At 37.9% G+C, this 20,090-nt stretch overlaps 1 protein-coding gene across 3 annotated transcripts in view; it reads right to left on the bottom strand.

The window, feature by feature from the left end:
• LOC132111569 (la-related protein 1B-like) overlaps positions 1–19,716 on the bottom strand; it is a 30,577-nt gene extending 10,861 nt beyond the window's left edge. For 2 of the 3 annotated variants that reach the window (XM_059518980.1, XM_059518981.1), the window contains exons 1-6: positions 18,955–19,714; positions 12,105–12,175; positions 10,928–10,987; positions 9,553–9,778; positions 9,107–9,229; positions 3,025–3,187 (exon numbers count right to left, since the gene is read on the bottom strand). In XM_059518980.1, the coding sequence (XP_059374963.1) occupies positions 3,025–3,187; positions 9,107–9,229; positions 9,553–9,778; positions 10,928–10,987; positions 12,105–12,175; positions 18,955–19,309 (998 nt within the window). In that variant the 5' untranslated portion in view covers positions 19,310–19,714. Of the gene's footprint in view, positions 1–3,024; positions 3,188–9,106; positions 9,230–9,552; positions 9,779–10,927; positions 10,988–12,104; positions 12,176–18,954 lie in introns of all 3 variants that reach the window. The other variant, XM_059518982.1, reaches the window with a different exon arrangement.
• Between the last annotated feature and the right edge of the window lie 374 nt (positions 19,717–20,090).

Genomic DNA, 20,090 nt, shown 5'->3' with positions numbered 1-20,090 from the left:
AAGATATAATTACATACAACTTAGATATAATTATGTACACATCACATACTTAAAGTGGTGTACTTAACACACACAAATACAAATAAAACCAGACTATAATGCATGTGAATAGCATTTAATAGTTTTATTTGTTGCATGCACTTCTGGTATAATGGCAATAAAATATTATTTTCTTTCAATTCACCTTTAATGTGCATAAAAGTATAAAAAGACAAGAAATCAGATATTTAAAAAGTCTATAAAGTGTGGACCAAAGGAATGAGACCGATAGAGCAAATTGTGCGTTTTTCTAAGACATATATTTTTATTATAAATTATATTACAAATAAATCAAGTTAAATACTAATTGGAAAATTAATATCGCTTAGTATTTCAGACATTTAGTATATCTTTTAATGACAGTAGCAAGTAAGCTACATTAACAGAATATTTTTACTTAAAGTAATTTTTAAAAAACCTGAAAGTCTAGATTGAAAGAACAATCTCAGATTTTAGACCACACTTACTGCACACTTAGTGCCTTTTTTTCTTAAGATGCACACCAGTTATGCTTTTTTCTAAGGTATGTTTATAAAAATTACTTAAATGTCCTAATTGAACTATGGCTTAATCCTGGCTTAGCCTAAGCCCTGTCTATGAAACTGGGCCTATTGGTAATAATTTAACAATATGTTTTTACAACAATATAAAATAATACAGCAATAATATAAGCCCTTTCATCTGATATTTGACTATGTGAGAAATCCTTTTTAATATGTCCATTAATTAATCAAATTTATTGCAAAGCATTCAGAGTAGTGTAAAACAAATGTAATCATATCCAAGAGCAGCTGGGTATTACAGTCTTGTAACTGCTGCCGGTGGTTGGACTTAAACTAACTGTTATATAAGTGCAAAGACAGAAATCTCACAACCCTTTAGTTATTCATCCCTCCCTCTCTTTTTCCACCAACATATGCATTCACAGATCAGTGCCGCTTCTCTTTCCATCTCTGTCCTCTGGGTATTGTGTATTGTGTAAGGTGAGGAACACAGCACAAAACCTCTGGCAGGATTGCAGTGAGACCAAAACTGCAGACCAGAACTCCACTATCACTGCTGATTTTCATATTCAAATATTGTATGGTCATTTTTAAGGGATTTTGTGTACAAGTAGTTAGAAGAAAAGTTGATTACATTTCTCCTAACACACGCAAGTTCCTATAAAGTACCGATGAAGCACCTGAAGATTGAACCCGAGAGACTTCACCAATGATATACATCAACCAATCAAAAGCTACCTTAATGTGTAACATACATAAACATTTGATAAAACTCCTGTAAGAAGCAGAATTGCTCTGAGAGGAACGCGGCGTCCTCCACCCAGAACACACCTCACATTCCAGCAGCTTTAGTCAGCTGAGGTCGGGTCGCCCCATGTGCCATACGGTAAATGATTTTGGGAGTTTCAGAGGAGATGTTGCGCAAGTTTCACTCACTTGTGTGTTTAAGTGTGAGGAGACACTGGCCTCTGAGAACATTCAAGACAAGGAATTTAGAAACATGCCAAATGGAGACATATATCCAAAAAAATAAATAAATAAAGATACATCCTAAAATCATCCCAGACCCACCACTGAAAGTAGAGTTCGGGCGCTGAGCCTATATATATATATTTGATATATAGAACTTGCTTCCAGAATGGAAACAACGCAAATTCTTTACATAACATTGAAAACACGTAAAAAATTAATGAATAAATGAATCAATGTCATATTCGTAATAAAGCGTTAGTTTGAATGTCTGCTGAGGAAAGCGATATCTTTGGCGTTCTTTCCTTTCATCTGTGATTTCAGATGACCGCACTGCTCAGAGCATTTGTTTGCTGCGTCTTACAAGGTGTTATTGAAAGTAAAAATAACTTCCTTGTTTACAACGCTCTTTCAGTCTCTTTCAGTATAAAAGTCTCTTGTCACAATCTAATGGCAGAACAATGTAACTAAAATCAACATCACAAACACCGCTTCCCAATACTAAATAGTAATATTTACTATTTATTTATTAATAATATTTAATAAACAACACCAACAGCCATCACAAAAGTTGCTAGGCAATTCAGTCAAATGTACAAAGGCAGCACTCGGATATACACCATTAAAGTTATATAAAATATAAAGTTATGTGATTTTACCTTAGTCAAGACTATTTGCTCTGGAACAAATAATAGATTAATGAAACTAAAGACCCGTTATAAACCATGGTGTTTTCAGCCCCACCAAAATCTGCATAAGTACCATCTTTCTTACTGATCTGTGAACAGTTTTTCATCAGTAAGCAGCGATCATGTTTTTGAAAGACCAGTCTTAAACAGCCTATGTGTGTGTATGTGTGTGTGTGTGTGTGTGTGTGTGTGTGTGTGTGTGTAAGAGAGAAAGAGAGAGAGCGAGAGAGAGAAAGCGAGAGAGAGAGCGAGAGAGAGAGCGCGCTCCCTGTGGACTCTCAGCTTGTTATGATCAGTGTTGAATGAAGTAAGCTTGGCTGAACTCCGTGAAGAAGATTACATGGGCAAGAACACACACACACACACAAACAATAACCTCATGCTGGGGAAAACACACACACACTTTGACTATGCAAACTGATACGCTTTTTCATTTCCACATGAAATGTAAAAGTCATTATTTCTGACTAACTAGGAAACACACCCACACACACACAATGCACCCAGTGTCCTCTGTCCTAATCTCTCTGACCTCTTCCCCATCATCCATAAGGCAGACGAGCTAAATCAAGGACACACACAGACAGGCAGTGCCAGGCCGCCTAATGCTGCAGCTGCTCCTCCTGCTGGCGGCAATGCATGAAACACTGAGAATACAATACAACCAAACACACCTTGAAAGTACAAATCCTCAAAGTCTTACATTTGTTGTGATGTGACCAATAAAAATAAATCATGTGCTAAACTTAAAGCTGGACAGCTGGAAAAACAAACCATGTGCTGTTATTGTTTAAATTCAAAGAGAAGAGAGACACTAAACTTACATTTGGCGTTTGATGTATTCTTTAAGTAAATTCTCCTCAATCGTATACATCTGCACGCGATTGCCATCGTCGTAGTAATAGACCATGTTAGTGCCGAACTCAGCTGGAACGATGGACCCTTCCGGGTAAGTGTCCCGGTAACTGTGGGAGTAGTCATAGCGACCTGAAATAAGAGAGAGATGATACAAGTTAAAACAGGTTTTATATTTCTATACATACACTTGACACGGAATAAGTGAAACCTAAACCCTAAAACTAAGTTGTATGACTAAATCTATTTTAACGCTTTACACAGAAGACTGATTTTCAAGTTTAAAATGATTCTGATCCTAATCACTTTTAGTTGTTTTTACCTGGATAAGCTTATATCAAGCCCTGGGAAACCCTTATGTTGCCTTAACACATCCAAAAAAACGAATGGAAAGTTCTTCAAGGAAAGGAAATTGAGTGCATTGTATTTACTTTTATGTTATAAAGACACAAACACACACATTTCAATTTAGGGATGTCAACGATTAATTGATGATCGATTAATTGTCGAGAAGAGATGTACTCGAGTAAAGCTATCAATGGTCGGTTAACCAATTTAATCTTGGGCTACATGTGCCTTGTGCGCAAAACAAATGCGAGAGTATGTGAGTGACTGTGACCATATATAAATGCATCATCATTCATTCATAATGTACAAATTAAGCTTTTTGATTTGATTTAATTTAAAACAGAAACAACACAAAGTTCTTTAACATGGAAATCAATAGAAATGTAGTAACTAAGTCATTTCACCAGATAATTATTGCATATTGTGCTGCGGGACACAGGACAGTTAAGACTATTCATTCCTAAAACGGGTTTGAACAATATTCTGTAATTAAATCGACTAATTGAATATTCGAAAATCATCCCTAGTAAGTAATAGGCCTAAAATAAAAATAACAGTTTGTTTTCATTAAAAAAAATGAAAAAAAATTCCTAACTCTCGCATGCTTTTTAAAACATTTTCCTCACTTCTGTCCTCCTCCTCCCCCTCCTGCTTTATCTCTAATAGCTGACGACTTTGCAACGTTTTTCATTAATAAAATTAAACACATTAGTGCACAATTTTCCACACCACAATCAGTCAAGCTCATATCACCAGCAAACTTACATTCATTTACATCCTTCTCTTCACTCTCTGAGGCAGAAGTCTCAAAACTCACCAGCAAACTTACACTCATTTACATCCTTCTCTTCACTCTCTGAGGCAGAAGTCTCAAAACTCATCCTTTCTAATCACCCTACAACTTGCCCGCTTGATCCTATTCCATCTCATCTCCTTCAAGCCATTTCTCCTGCAGTTGTACCTGCACTCACTCACATCATCAACACATCCCTCCACACTGGTGTTTTTCCCTCATCATTTAGACAGGCACGTATAACTCCACTACTTAAGAAACCCAACCTCAACCCATCTCTTTTAGAGAACTACAGACCAGTTTCCCTTCTTACTTTCATTGCAAAAACACTTGAATGAGCTGTGTTCAACAAAGTCTCTACATTTCTCACACACAACAACCTCTTTGACAGCAATCTTGCTTCAGAAGTGGACATTCAACTGAGACTGCCTTGCTCTCAGTTGTTGAAGCTCTAAGACTGGCAAGAGCGGAATCCAAATCTTCAGTACTTATCCTGCTTGATCTGTCCACTGCTTTTGACACTGTTAACCACCAGATCCTCCTATCAACCCTACTGGCAAAAGGCATCTCAGGAACCACACTTCAATGGTTTGAGTCTTACCTATCAGATAGGTCCTTCAAAGTATCTTGGAGAGGTGAGGTGTCCAAGTCACAACATCTAACTACTGGGGTGCCTCAGGGCTCAGTTCTTGGACCACTTCTCTTCTCTGTCTACATGGCATCATAAGGTTCTGTCATTCAGAAACATGGCTTTTCATACCACTGCTATGCTGATGACACTCAACTCTACCTCTCATTCCATCCTGATGATCCGACGGTAGCTATTCGCATCTCAGCTTGTCTAACAGACATTTCTTCCTGGATGATGGACCATCACCTTCAACTCAACCTTGCCAAGACAGAACTGCTTGTGATTCCAGCAAACCCATCGTTTCATCACAATTTCACCATCAAGTTAGGCACATCAACCATAACTCCTTCAAAAACAGCTAGAAGCCTTGGAGTTATGATTGATGATTAGCTGACTTTCTCAGACCACATTGCTAAAACTGTCCGATCCTGCAGATTTGCTTTATTCAACATCAAGAAGATCAAGCCTTTTCTTTCGGAACATGCTGCACAACTCCTTGTTCGAGCTCTTGTTCTGACCAGGCTGGACTATTGCAATGCCCTCTTGGCAGATCTTCCAGCCAATTCTATCAAACCTTTACAATTAATTCAGAACGTGGCAGCAAGATTAATTTTTAATGAGCCAAAAAGAATACATGTCACACCTGTTTGCCTACAAAACCACCACTGGCTCTGCACCCATTTACCTAAATTTGTTACTTCAGACTTATGTGTCCTCTAGAAGTTTGCGTTCTGCAAGTGAACGTCGCTTGATTGTGCCATCCCAAAGAAGCACAAAGTCACTTTTACGGACTTTTAAATTAAATGTTCCCTCCTGGTGGAATGACGTCCCCAACTCAATCCGGACAGCTGAGTCCTTAGCCATCTTCAAGAATCGGCTTAAAACACATCTCTTCCATCTTTATTTGACCCTCTAACTTTAACACTCACTATTCTAATTCTATTCTTTAAAAAAAATCTAACTACCTTTCTAATCTTTTTGTATTTTATTTTATTTTCATTAATTATGCAATTGTATGTGTGTGTGTATGTGTAAAGACCTCTAACACTAGCTTGCTCTATTCTTTTTTTATTCTATCTGTTTTCTTTATATTATATTATTTAAAATCCCATGCTATGTGTAATGTGTTAACCTAACTGAGACTTGTTATAGCACTTTTATATCATTGCTCTTTTTGTTGTTTTTGATTGCTTCCACTGTCCTCATCTGTAAGTCGCTTTGGATAAAAGCGTCTGCTAAATGAATAAATGTAAATGTATCTTATGCCGCGTTTCCACCGAAATTACCCGGAACATTTGTACCAGGAACTTTTTTTCCCAGGAACTTTTTCCCCCCAGACCTGTTGCTTTCTGCGTTTCCACCATGGTGTAAAGTACCGGGAAGATTAGGCAAATAGTCTGGTGACGTAGGTCTGCGTGCGTTTCTCAATACAAAGTACGCTGATTTTGGACGTGCATCCTCAGTAGTTCAGATTTTGCTTATTCGACTCGGTAGTGTGATGTCCGCGACGACGCGAATCCGGTAATACTGCAAACAGCAGCGTACTTCATAACTTCAGTAAGCACGTCTTGGATACTGCAATTTTCCTCTCTGTATATTTACAATAAAACGAAATAGGATATCAAATACCACTGCCTCCTTTCGTTTTCATTTAAACATATTAACAGCTGCAGAAATGTGCTTAGTTCAGGGATATGTGATACAGCCATTACAATGAAAAATAAATATTATATAAATTTGCATTATTTTCATTTTAAAATATAGATAAACTGAATACCGACCAAAGATAACCAGATTTACCCAAAACGAATTATATTTTATGCTTAACCACTAAAGAGACATCAGAGCCAGGGGCACATATCAGAAGGTCTAGCCGAGGTGTGGATGCTCTTGGCAGATACATGAGGACTGAGCTCTCGCTGATCGAGTGGAGCTCACCGTCTCTGAGATCGGCGAAACACATTAAAAATAGGCGCTGTCTTGATAAATAAACCACAGATTTGAGTTTTAAACAACTACATTCTCGCCTGAAATACTTTTAAAATTACATTTCATGACACAATAACAGTAATATTTTGACAATGATCCGAATAAATGGTGGTTAACCCAAACACTGCTGCGTGAACTCAGGTCTCTTTGGCTACTGCAATTTTCCTCTCTGTATTATTTACAATAAAACGAAATAGGATATCAAATACCACTGCCTCCTTTCGTTTTCATTTAAACATAACAGCTGCAGAAATGTACTTAGTTCAAGGATATGTGTATCCAGCCATTACAATTAAACGAAATATTATATAAATTTGCCTTTTTTATTTTCATTTTAACATATAGATCAACTGAATACAGACCAAAGATAACCTGTTAGATTTACCCAAAACGAATTATATTTTATGTTAAACCACTAAAGAGACATCAAAGCCAGCGGCACACATCAGAGGGTCTAGCCGAGGAGAGGCTGCTCTCGGCGGATACATGAGGACTGATCTCCCGCTGATCGCGTGGAGCTCACCATCTCACAGATCAGCGAAACACAATTTTAAATAGTTTCTGTCATTATAAATAAACCACAGATTTGAGTTTTAAACAACTACATTCTCGCCTGAAATACTTTTAAAATTACATTTCATGACACAATAACAGTAATATTTTGAAAATGATCCAAATAAATGGTGGTTGAACACAACCAATGCTGCGTGAACTCAACCAATCAGGATGTTTAGCGCCCAAGTCCCGCCCCCGAAAGTTCCGGAACTTTGAAAAAGTACCACCTCGCCAGCAGGGACTTTCTGAGGGGCCTTTTTTTACCCGGAACTTTATTTAGTTCCTGGTTCCTGCGGTGGAAACACACCGAGTACCAGGCCAAAGTCCCTAGTTCCTGGGTAAAGTTCCTGCGGTGGAAACGGGGCATTACTTAATAAAGATAACGGATTTAAAACAGAAGTGTGTCACTGCGCACCATAATGGAAAGGAAAGGATGACAATGCGCATTCTGTCTGTTTGCTTTAGTTTACAAGAGCACAAATCTTCTGTATTTTTATTGTGTGTTCGCACAAATGAAAGTAAACACTTTTGCAAATTACATCTAACCTAAAGATCTGCTGTTCGATCGCGCTGACGCCTCATGCACTCATGTGAAGAGGAAGATCTTTTCTGTCTATATGCGAATGCGTGTAAAGCACAAGCCTAGTAGTTTACATTATAAATAATAGTTTAACATTCAAATACAGTGCGAATATGGAAACATTTGGATTTGTGCCGAAGTAAGCAGTAGCCTCCAAATAAATCCAGCCAAACCCGCACTCGCTCCATCCTCGTATGCACGCACGTACACACTGTCTGTCTGTACACACAAGTACCGGTCATAACACTCAGATAAAAATGTTTAATGTCGGCAACAGTTTGTTTTGCAGCAGCGCCGATGGAAGCGATTCTCTAACTGCGCAGTCACACGCACGCCAGTTACGTTTGAGATCATTTTATTTTAAATGCCATAATGTCAGTTGAAAACATTGCAATTGTGTTTTAAAATACAACAACGAGCACCAGGAAACCATTTAAAGAGGCGCGTTCAGCGGTCAGTAAAATTATCTCAAATGTATGGCGCGCTCTCTTCATTTTATCAAATGATCATAATCACCTCTATTCATTTTAGACTCCTTCTACTAGCATTTTATTCAAACTAAACCCCCGATTTTTTGAGTGGGTTTTGTAAATCCTATCATTATCATCGCTGCAATAGATGCATTTTGCAGCATTAAGGTTAATGATTAATCGATTAATTGATCATTAATTTAAATTATGAAAATTGACATCCCTACTTCAAATATAAAAATCTTCTTTAATTACCGTATTTTTTGGACTATAAGTCGCATCAGTCCAAAAATACGTCATGATGAGAAAAAAAAAAAAAAAACATAAGTCGCACTGGACTATAAGTCGCATTTATTTAGAACCAAGAGAAAACATTGCCGTCTACAGCCGCGAGAGGGCGCTCTATGTCTTCAGTGTAGGCTACAGGAGCACTGAGCAGCATAGAGCGCCCTCTCGGGGCTGTAGACGGTAATGTTTTCTCTTGGTTCATCTCTCTTAGTTAATTTCTCTCGGTTCATGTCAAATTAATTTTGATAAATAAAATCGCACCTGACTAGAAGTTGCAGGACCAGCCAAACTATGAAAAAAAGTGCGACTTATAGTCCGGAAAATACGGTAGTCATTGTTAACATAGTCTGATTGTGAAAATGAATGTTTAGTTTCTTTAGGGATGTTTATTGGTTACCTCGTCCACGACCTCTGCCTCGGCCACGACCTTTGCCCCTGCCCCTGAGGCCTCCGCGGATATTGCTGCCCTCGCTGCGAACGCTCACCGTCTCATCAAAGAAATCTCTCTCTCTTCGCCAGCCTGAGGAACACACAAAGGAAAAGGACAAAATAAGTACTTCAATTAACAGTGTAAAATATTTACAGTCATCTTGAATTAAACAATGAACAAATAAGGAACCATTTAATTAAGTATTCAGTATTGTATAATACTTCAAGGATATTAAAGGGATAGTTCACATTGAAACTAAATTTTGATATGTTTTAGCTTACCTCAAGGGCATCCAAGATGTAGGTGTCTTTGTTTCCGCAGTAGTTTAAATTTTGATATTTTTAGGTCAAACCGGATATGGATATGCACTGTGACAGTGAATGCCTATTTATGTGGGTTAATGTCTGTCTCACCTCCTCTCCCGTGGGTGGCACTGTTGTGTGTTTCCACTCCATTCTCGGTCTCCTGCTCACTCGAAAGTCCTGTGATTGGATCCGACTGCGCCTCCCTGTTCTCCTTACTGTCACTCCCATCACTTCCGCTCTCCTTCTCTCTCTTCTCTCCCCAGTGATCCTTCTTCCTCTCCCTCCGTCCGGACGTCCCTTTCCTCACCTGCACGTTTATCACATTCTGCTGCTGCTGAGGGGCACAATCAAATCAAGCTCTCAGTAAATTAAAACTGGACAAAGCCAGCAGTCCAGTCAGCCAAAACCAACACGGATACATTTCTCCCACAAGTCTCTGCAGGCAAGTGATACGAAATGAACACTCTTTGACAGTGCATAAAGCTTTCATTTCATAGATCTTAACTCTGCCCTAAACAATGAAAAACAGACATATATGCAGAAAGAGAGACATGAAGGCATAGTTCATTTAAAAACTTTTTTTTCTTCCATGGAACACCAAAAATTATGTTTAGCAGAATGTCCAGGCTGCTCTTTCTCATTCAATGAAAGTGAATGGGGATCTATACTCAATATTTCACTGTAAATTAAAAGGTAATGAGTTACTTTACTAGTTACTTGAAAAAGTAATCTGATTACATAACTAACATCCCAATCCACTTTTGTTGAATGGAAAAGAGCAGTTTAGATTGTTCTTCTAAATCTCCTTTGGCCTCACAGAAGAAAAAAACAATCATGAGGTTCTGGAAATACAACGAAGAATGCAAGGATTTATTTCATTTTATAAATGTATAAAAAAAATATTTTATTTAATATTTCTGGATGAACAATTCCTAAACCTTTTAGACTTGTAGACACCCACATTCCAAGTCGATATCTGAATATCTAAAATAAATAAATTCCTTTTTTTTTTTCTTTTTTTTTTCAATAACTAAATGTATTTCAGGGTTCACATTTATTTTATTTTATTTTTTTACAACCAATGAATGGTCTTGTTTACCAGATATGGTTACGGTTTTAATTAATTTTTTTCCACAAAAAGCAATTTCTACATTTATGAACTTGACATAGCAACAAAAAAAGATCATATTCTTTTTAAAATTCAAACTTCACTCATATACAGCATCCAGGTCTTCCAAGACTAAAGTAACAAATTAAAATGAGAAATATTAATAAGAGACCATTTGTAGCAAATCATACACAGCTGCTCTTCCATTTCAAGATGGACATACTAAGAAATAAGTCATTTTTACAATGTCCCACATCAAAATCACATGGTGATAAAGTAATGTGTCACTGTTTTCATTATGTAAATCAAATAATAAAGGCCTGAAACTGAAAAAAATTAAGGAAGATTTAAATTGAAATGCAGTGTCTTCCTCACCTCCTTATTGGCGATTTCTCCAGGGGTTGGCCAGTTTGTGATGTCACTGAAGTCACTCGACTGCAAATGGGAATGAAGGAAAAAGAAAAAACTAAAGTTACATCTGTATTGAAAATTTGCATCCTCCTTCATGATCTATTACTAAAACAGCCAATTCCTGTTTTAAGAAATAAGGGGCAAATGCAGAAAACTAACACCACCTTATTTGATTTTAACAAACAGAAAAATAAAAAGACAACATTATTTCCTAATAACAGTCAACTGAAAAGAAATGTGCAGATGCATGCTCTCTCAACGTCCAGTTTGAATGATTTATGAAAAGGCAGCTGCTTCACTCCACTGACATCTGTGCGTCAAATACTCATGTCGAGTTTCAATCTACACGACAACTTTGTCAGTATTTAACACACAAAACATTATTTGGACGCTATGGGGGAAGTGTGGCTGTTCCTTCCCCAGAGATCATTTCACCTTCTATTACCGGAGGAACGTCAATCATTCCTCAAGCAGAGTATCAGATTCCAATATCGTCCAGAAATGGGTCCTGGGTGTCCCAGATGCTAAAGCTAGACCACAGAAAGTGAATTTGTAAGGCAGTGCCTTGGAGTTAAAATGGTGTAACCAGCGTAAACTAACAAGGCTGGTCAAAACAACCCAAACGTGTCACATGCATGAGGAATGAGCACTGAATAACATGCTAGGAGTCCTGAAAGTACAAGGGAACCTGTCGAGTGTGGTATGTGTCAGTAAGTGGAGACAAACTAACATGCCTTGGAGTCAGTCATGGGGACAACTCTACTGCCCGACTTAGGACTGAATCTGAGTCCTCTATGTGCTCTCTCTGGAATGTCCCACTGAGGTAAAAGTCAAAAACTCATGTGCTGACTCTCTGTTAAATATCACCCACACAAAAGACAGAACAGAGCGAACAAATATCCACTTAAATACAAACACAAGCCAATCTGTTCAATGACTGGCTGCTGCTGACCCCTGATCCAGGACACCCAGACAAACAGACTGGAGGATAAAGTTGCAGATTTACACAAATAAAAAAATGTAATCCGTCCATATGGATTTATAGAGTATCTATAATTAATGGCAGGGATTAAAGTTTATGATTTCATCTCCACTAAACAAATAAATGCTGTTGGTGATCCACTGCATAAAAATGACTTACCTTACTGGTCTTCCTGGATCTGGGTTTACTGACACGGACAACTTTGGTAGGACTCTGGGGTTCTGAGGACACTGAACAAAAACAAGAGAGTGATTATACTTGATGTAGTGCATTAGAGAAAGAGAGAAAAAGAGAAAGAGAGAAAGAAAGAAAGAAAGAGAATACTTTTAGAGGATACAAAGTTAAAAAAAACTATAAAAGCAGAAAAAAACTATAAAAGCAGAACTATATTAGTCAACCACTGAGTCTCATAAATGCTTAAATGCTCCAAAAAAAAAAAAAAAAAACTTAACCCACACGGTCATATTTTACTAGATTTAATTCAGCTTTCAAGAGCACTTTGGTTGCTTTCATTGACTATAAGTGACACTGTATGAACACAGTAAGTCTAACTGTACTTGTGCATTAACACAATGACTTTATTGATCATTCATTCATAGAAAATACTGAAGACACTTCCACAGAGGAAGAACTCGGTCAATTTTCGGTCGATATGGAGCTAGTTTCCTCTTTTCTAGTCGACATGCGCAGTATGAGTTGAATGTCTAAGTTTAACTAAAGTAATAATGACTCTGAGGACATTTACACATTAAACCAACTCCTACATATTACATATGCATCCGTATAGTAACCATCTGTTAAAACAATTTCAAACGGGAAAGACTTGTGCAATGTCATCGCAATACTTAACACCTTTCCAGGCTTTTTACAGGGCACACAACACATTATTTCACACAACACATTGTTAAATACATAAGCACACATTGTCTGGATTTTCTATAAAACACCTCCAAGCTACAAAGTTTAGTTAATTAATAACTCAAACTATGACCATAAATATAGCATTTCTTTATTCACGTGACTAGGGCTGAACGATTTTGGAAAATTAACTAATCTTATTTAATTAGATTTTTATTTTTACCAATATTGCGATTGCGATTTAATATGCGATTATTTTTTAAAGCTCTTTATATTCTGTATTATTCAACAAAGACAAGCTAAAAATCATTGTATAGTAAGACCCAACACAATATTAGATAGATTAAACAGAAATGTTCTTTTGTGTAGGCCAGGCCAGTATATTGACTGATTTGTTGAACTTCCAAACTGGTAAGCATGTAGTAATTATCACAACATAAAGCAATGACAAATAAGCCTGATGTAAACATTAATAAACAAATCACACAAATTAAAAGTAGACTGCAGAAATATAAAAACAAATCTGTTGCTTTACCACACTACTTCAGGCAAATTAAAGTCACTGTAATAAACTTGTAAACGTGTGGACTGCACTTTTTAAACACTGTCTTTTAACTTTAGACCAGTGGTTTTCAAACTTTTTTGGTCGCGCCAAATTATTTCACTAAACATTATGAAAAATGTATGCTTTTTTTTTTCTTTAAAAAACCTACAGGGGAAAAAGCCCCTGCATCACTTGAAACAATGAAAAATAGCATACAGAGAATAATTGTTATTATTATTATTCTCTCTGTTATTTATTTATTGTGGGTTTCATGCTGTCCACTAAGGTATAGGACACAGGCTTTCCTCCTCACCAACGACATTAAACACCAGAGTGGCAAAATACAGTAGAACACATAACAATCAGTGACGCTTTCTACACAGGGTGCAGTGCAGGGGGGCAAAACACGGCAAAACCCAACATTAAACTGATGCCTTGTTCTAGTTATGACGTACTGACAAAAAGTTAAAATGATTTGCAACGGTCGCTTTGTTGTGTCCAGTGTACAGTAGAGCTGTTGTGGTGCGACGCAACAATTATAGCGTCCGATATAGACAAAGTGAGTGAAGTCACATTTGCGTCACATTTTCTGCATTTAGCTTTTGAATGGCCAGCATCTGCTGTATATATAATTTTGTATATAATTTTATGGTCGGAGTCTTCAGAAATGCACAGTAACACACACTGTTACTGCTTGCGTAATCTCAATGTGCCATTTTGAAGTATGTTCATATTACATACGTTTTCAAACATTTCCGCATGTAATGTGCCAAGGGTTGCCAGGTTTTCACAACAAAACCCACCCAATTGCTACTCAAAAATAGCCCAAGCATGTTTTTTTGGGGGGTGTCACCAGAATTCAAAGTGGTAAAATACTGCGATATTATTGCAAATGCAATTAATTGTTCAGCCCTACACATGACTCAAGAATGAACACTGGATTTTCATCCTCCGGGTATCACCGATCTGCACTTATCTACAAACGTCTCTCTCTCTCTCTCTCTCTCTCTCTGTGTCCAGTGTGGCAGGTCAATACGGATTAAGTGCTATGGTCAATTATCTGGGAACAGCTTCACTTATTGAAAAGCCACACGCCAGCACCTGCACAGCAAGGTCATGCATCCACACGTAAAACATTAACTTCCTCTGCAAGATGGAGCAGAAAACAACATTTCTGTGAGGACCAGTGAAACTTGTATTCCGATCCCTCCACCACCCCCCACACAATGACATGGCCCCTATGGGTATTTGTGCCACTGTTCACACAACCAACAAAGAGTTGGGCCACGTCCTGACAAACTGCCCCCACCATAATAACAGATCTACAAAGTCACACTAGCAGATATAAACAGTGTTTTTTAAAAACAGCAAAAGGAATATGATGCTGAAGCTAACAGTGTTGATTTTGGTGTAGTCTAGCCCAAAGACAAGAACGCTAAGGAAGTTAGCACATTGTACGTGACACAACCATATATCTGACTCTTGATAAATGTCTATCCGTTCATTGCAACATCGGGGGCTTCACAATTACACAGGAGGAGTCTAAATTCTTTGTGGTTGTGGAGAAACAATCATGAACAGTCTAAGATTAACATCCTAGTCTTAAATGATCACATCAAATCAGCTTTATTCTTCAGAAATACAGCAACATTCAAAGTTTGTTCCCTGTGGGAGAATCAAACACTACTTTGTTGTAATTGCCAACAAAACCAGTTTAAATTTCTTTACTTAAAAACAAAACAAAAAACAAAACCACAGAAAGCTGTCGGGATTAAACAGGCAACAGAGAGGGACGCCTATTCCTGGGAGTGTCCGGGGTCTTTTATCATTACTGAAAGGATGGCCTGTATGATAAGGCACTGGGCGCTTGCTGACAGTGTGGGGTGTGACCATATATACAAACCTACTGATACTGTCCCGCCGACACCTTTCTGTCAGTAAATAAATACCGCCTGAGGCTTAATAACCTAATCTGATGCAAACGCTCATTTAAAATCACTAAAATGTCAAGTCAGAAACATTATGGAAAACCAGTTGGGTGGCTTTTACTATGCCTATCAATAAAAGCTTAGCAAAAGTTTGTCAAGAAAAAGAAAGAAGAAAAAGTTAAATTCAAACAAATCCAGTTTTAAATTCATTCAAGATGTTCTCTGTGTTCATGTTTGTTTCATTTAGCAAAAAAAAAAAAAAAAAAAAATTCAAGAACAGTTTAAAATACCAAGTGGTGTATCGGTCAAATAAAACATTCTATTTAATTCCATTCTATTCAACTAAGATATATATATATATATATATATATATATATATATATATATATATAAGAATATCAGCATATTATAATGATTTCTAAGATGGTAGAGTGATTTAGGTTCTGGTCTAGGTATAAAAAGGTATAAAAGGCTTTGCTCAAAAACATCTTACTGTCCATAAACATTGCACCACCTAAAACTAGAACGAGTTTGAAAATGTGGCATTCACATTAAGCCAAAAGGTTTAGAAATTAGAACCTAAAAAATGACCACATTCAGGCATCACTGCAGTTTAAACAGACAAAGCTGCTTGCAACAAACCCCATGGTTGTTTGACAGGGGAGCAGCCTATTCTCAAATGTCAGCTAATAAGTCATGTGTACAGACTCTAAGACCAGAGTAATGGTAGCTAAAACCCTGTTATCAGTCCATATATCTTCTTACAGCATTCTGATCATTCAAAGCAACGCACACATTTCTTGTTTTCAACATGGATCCCTGAGGATCAACCTGAGAGCATCTTTCATAGCACTGTGCCATTAGCAAATACTTGGAATCATGACTTGAATCCCAGCTTTGGCTTAACAGGGTCAGCACGATCTACAGCTCTGTTTTTTCATCAGAACAATGACACGTGCAATGCATATGGATTGACATAAGTCACACAACAACAGACTGTACTGGTTCGGTCAAACCACAAAGGAGAAACGCTCATTTAAGACACGTCTCCATTCAAACTGAACAACCGTTTTGTCATAAGGAAAAACAGGAAATTGGCTGTGTAGTTCAGACAGGCCTACTCAACGGAATGTAATTCAACTGAGGGGTTTAATCATTCATTGACTGACAGAGGAATTTAATCACCATACACAACAGTGATTGGCCAGGAGTGGCTTGAAAACATCATCTCTATTTGACAAGATGTCTATCACCCAATACTGCATACAAAGGAAAAAACAAACAAACAAAATATAATAGGCAGTGATGGTCCAAAAGTTCAGCAACTGAGAATAATCAGCCAAAACAACAAAAAAATAAGGTAGCGTCCACAACAGCGACAAAAGAGAAACAAGTTGGCTGTGTGGACACACTTCATTGTGACCAAAAATGATGCTAGAGAAGCAATATGTAGAAATTTGTTCATCTGAAAAATCAAAAGAAGGCTGAAGAATTTTACTGTGACTGGTTTAGTTAATCACCCAAATTTAATTACAAAAAAAAATGTTTTTGGTTTGTTTCCATCTAGATTAAAACAAAAAAAACTTTCAATGCATTGCTAATAAATGGTGTACTCTAGGTATCAGGTGGTAACCCATCCAATCAATCTAATACTAGTCTAGCTGGTATCCAAAGACACATAAAGGTGTGGCCATCTTAACGTTTCTTTGTGAAATTTTGTGTGTGAATAAAAAAAGTTTTCCATGCAGATTTCGCTAATTTTCAGCTTGGTCATATAATTTTCCAGGCGGGCCAACAGGTTTGAAGTGACTTCAGTGTGAGCTTTCATTTTCATATGCTATTGACAACAGACAATGGGCTGTTTTTTGTCTGCAGAATTTTGCAGAAATTTTGTGAAACGAATTGCACCTTAATTGTCAAAAAATTTCCAGTTATAACATAAATATGTAAAAGACTGCAAAGTCAAATGATGACCTAAAGCAATCAGATCTTTTTTTTCCTGAGATGCACTGTTTGAGCCATAATGTCTATCAGCCCAACCCTAGAGCTGACTGTTTCTGTCAGGGGCCAGTTTTAATTTAGAATGGTTGTGATAACGAAAGAAAGTATTTTAAATGTTTTGCCACTTGCTTGAGCAACTTTTTGTGCTGAGTTTAAGCTACTGCGCAACAATTGCATGAGTGTAAAGAAAAATGCACAGCATGATCTAACTTTTAGGTGAGATAAATATATATCTTTGAAAAAATATATATATTTCCTAAAACCAAGTGTTCAAGGGCTGAAGAAGTGTTTAACAGTTGTATGAGTGGGGTTGAGACTCCAGTGTAGAGAGGTGAGGGTGTAAAGGCCTCTCATGAGCTCCTGCTGGAGTTGCAGTGCTCAGCACTCCACGTGCTCCCGTGCAACTCGATCAGATGGGGTGGGGAGAGGGGTTAAATCTGCCCACATCAGCAAGTCTGTCCAAATACACCCAACACACGGGTCAGTCGTTAGAATCAAGTGGGAACGGGAGTTTTTGATGGGCGTTTATTCCCACTACCACCATATTTGGTCACATCACAAATGGTAAAAAAAGAAGCTCCGGGCTTCCTGACAACAACATGCAGTGCGTTTGACAACTAAAACGACTTAAACTAGCCCAAAACCTATTACAACAATCTATATACGTACATACGAGTAACATAACACGGACATGTTCTTATACGCGTGTTTTACGTATTATCTAACTTTTATCAACAGTCTTGTTTTTAATCAGGCGAGCCAGGACAGCACAGCATATGTCAGCCAAACCACAAACGAGGCTCCAAGACTAAAAGCCTAAAACACTGCAGTGACGGTTAAACAGACACTTATAGACCATTTCAGTTATGTGAATCAAGCAGAGTAGTTTGACTTTCATTGCTTTATATCGCTTTAGAGGATTAAACGATCTGAAGTGTTGCTAAATAGTGACGTCCGATTCGTGAATGAATTCTTAAGAGTCGGATCTTTTCAATGAGATCAAAGCGATCTCTGAATTGTTTATGAATCGTAATCTAATGCCAGTTTTATCAACGTGCTTACAGTAATTATAGGACTGATTAATGTAATGTAAATTCCAATTATAGTTTACTGTTTGAACCCTTTATTCAGCTCCTAAGAACAAATTAAACGGTGTTTAATCAAATTACAATAAACGCTCTTAATAATACAACTTTAATGAACAGCAAATGTCCTCATACGTTTATATTCAAATATTTTAGGGCATTATATCACGCCAGGTTGCCATGGACGACGTTATAACGTACAACAACGGCTGAATCAGTCAATCACACGAGCTGCTCAAAAGAACCGACTCGCTGAAATGAGTCGGACGTCCCATCACCGGCGCTAAAGCTAACAGACCACGCCCCCGCCACTGATTGGTCCATTTTTCTGACCATGTATGAATAACACACTTTACAGATATGGGCACAAAGTTTATGAATTTTCATAAATTGAGAGAATGGCCGCAGTTATCGCGTGTTTCAAAGCACAGGTGCACGGTCAAGCGAAAAAGGGCATAAAAGTGAACTGACGGGAGTTTAATGGCCGCAGTAGTAGCACATGCGAGCTAACAGAGCACATGTGTGCATGAGAATAAACACTGTTGGAGGCATAAATATGTGTGCTGTTGTGAGCTTAAACTCCCTAACGTTACCTGTTTGTAGCGAGCTGTTGGTGGCATTATTAGGAGGGCACGCGTTCCTCTTCGTCCACGGGTTCACTTTTGGCGGAGGAGCCTCGATCACTTTCTTGCCAGTTTCTGCTTTGTGGCTCGATGCATTCTGGTCGTTCTCCTTGTCGTTCGTGTTGTCCGTGCTTTCGCCATCCGCTTTACTTTCCATGACACCCTGTTTTTGATGTTTAGAGTCGCCCTGAGGAGGATCCTGCTGTCCCTCTTCGTGGCTCTCTCGTTCGGGTTTCCTGGGTCGATCAGTGTCCGACTTGTTTTGGTTCCCTTCGCCCAAACAACTGACTGTCACGTCCAAGTCACTCGCAACTTCAGTGGTCATGGTTCAAAAGCACAAACGCCCTCGCGTTGTTATTTTTTACTATCCTGCAATAGTTATTTTCCAGGACAAATGGAGAAAAAGACTCGGTCAAAGCCGTTGCAGCTACAGCACAAGTTGACAGCCAGCAGCTTGAAACGCGGTGGAGAGCTGCATCGGACTTTTTCGTCTTCTTAAATGTCAAAATGCTCGATCCCTTAAAGAAGCCATGTTGTGTGAACACACTCACCGATTACAGTAAGCAAAAACGAAAAAAATAAATAAAAACTTTGCCAATGTTTTCGACCCACTCCTCTATTTGGCTGATCTGCAACTCACCTAAATAAAAGGAAATACTACGAACGAACGGCCACGAGTCATTGAACGAGCGTGTGGCGCCTCTCTGTCGCCCCTCACGGCCACACGGCGGCACTGCAGGACAGTAGAACGTGGTGGATCAAAGGCGGTGTTGCCATGTCCACTCTTTTTCCACAGGCTTGCTTTATTTATAAAGGTGCACATAGATGGGGAAGTAGCTGGTTGCATTTTGTGTTTATTTACAGAATATCTGGACTTGAAAGTGCTTGGTCCCCTACCACAACAAAGTATGACTGACCATAAATAGCAGCTGTCAAATGTTTTTTTGTTGTTGTTGTTGTTGCTTGTTTTGCTTTCAATGTTTTATAATTAAGGTTTTATAATAAAAAAAATCAGATAGTATGTCTATTTCTCACGAAACTTTTTTCATTTGCAAATAAATAATTTAAAATAAAACATGTTGTCCAGTTAAATTAAATAACTGTCA

The sequence above is a fragment of the Carassius carassius genome, chromosome 31 (genome assembly GCF_963082965.1).
Source record: "Carassius carassius chromosome 31, fCarCar2.1, whole genome shotgun sequence".
NCBI classification, from domain to species: domain Eukaryota; kingdom Metazoa; phylum Chordata; class Actinopteri; order Cypriniformes; family Cyprinidae; genus Carassius; species Carassius carassius.
This window is presented reverse-complemented; position numbering and strand designations above follow the sequence as displayed.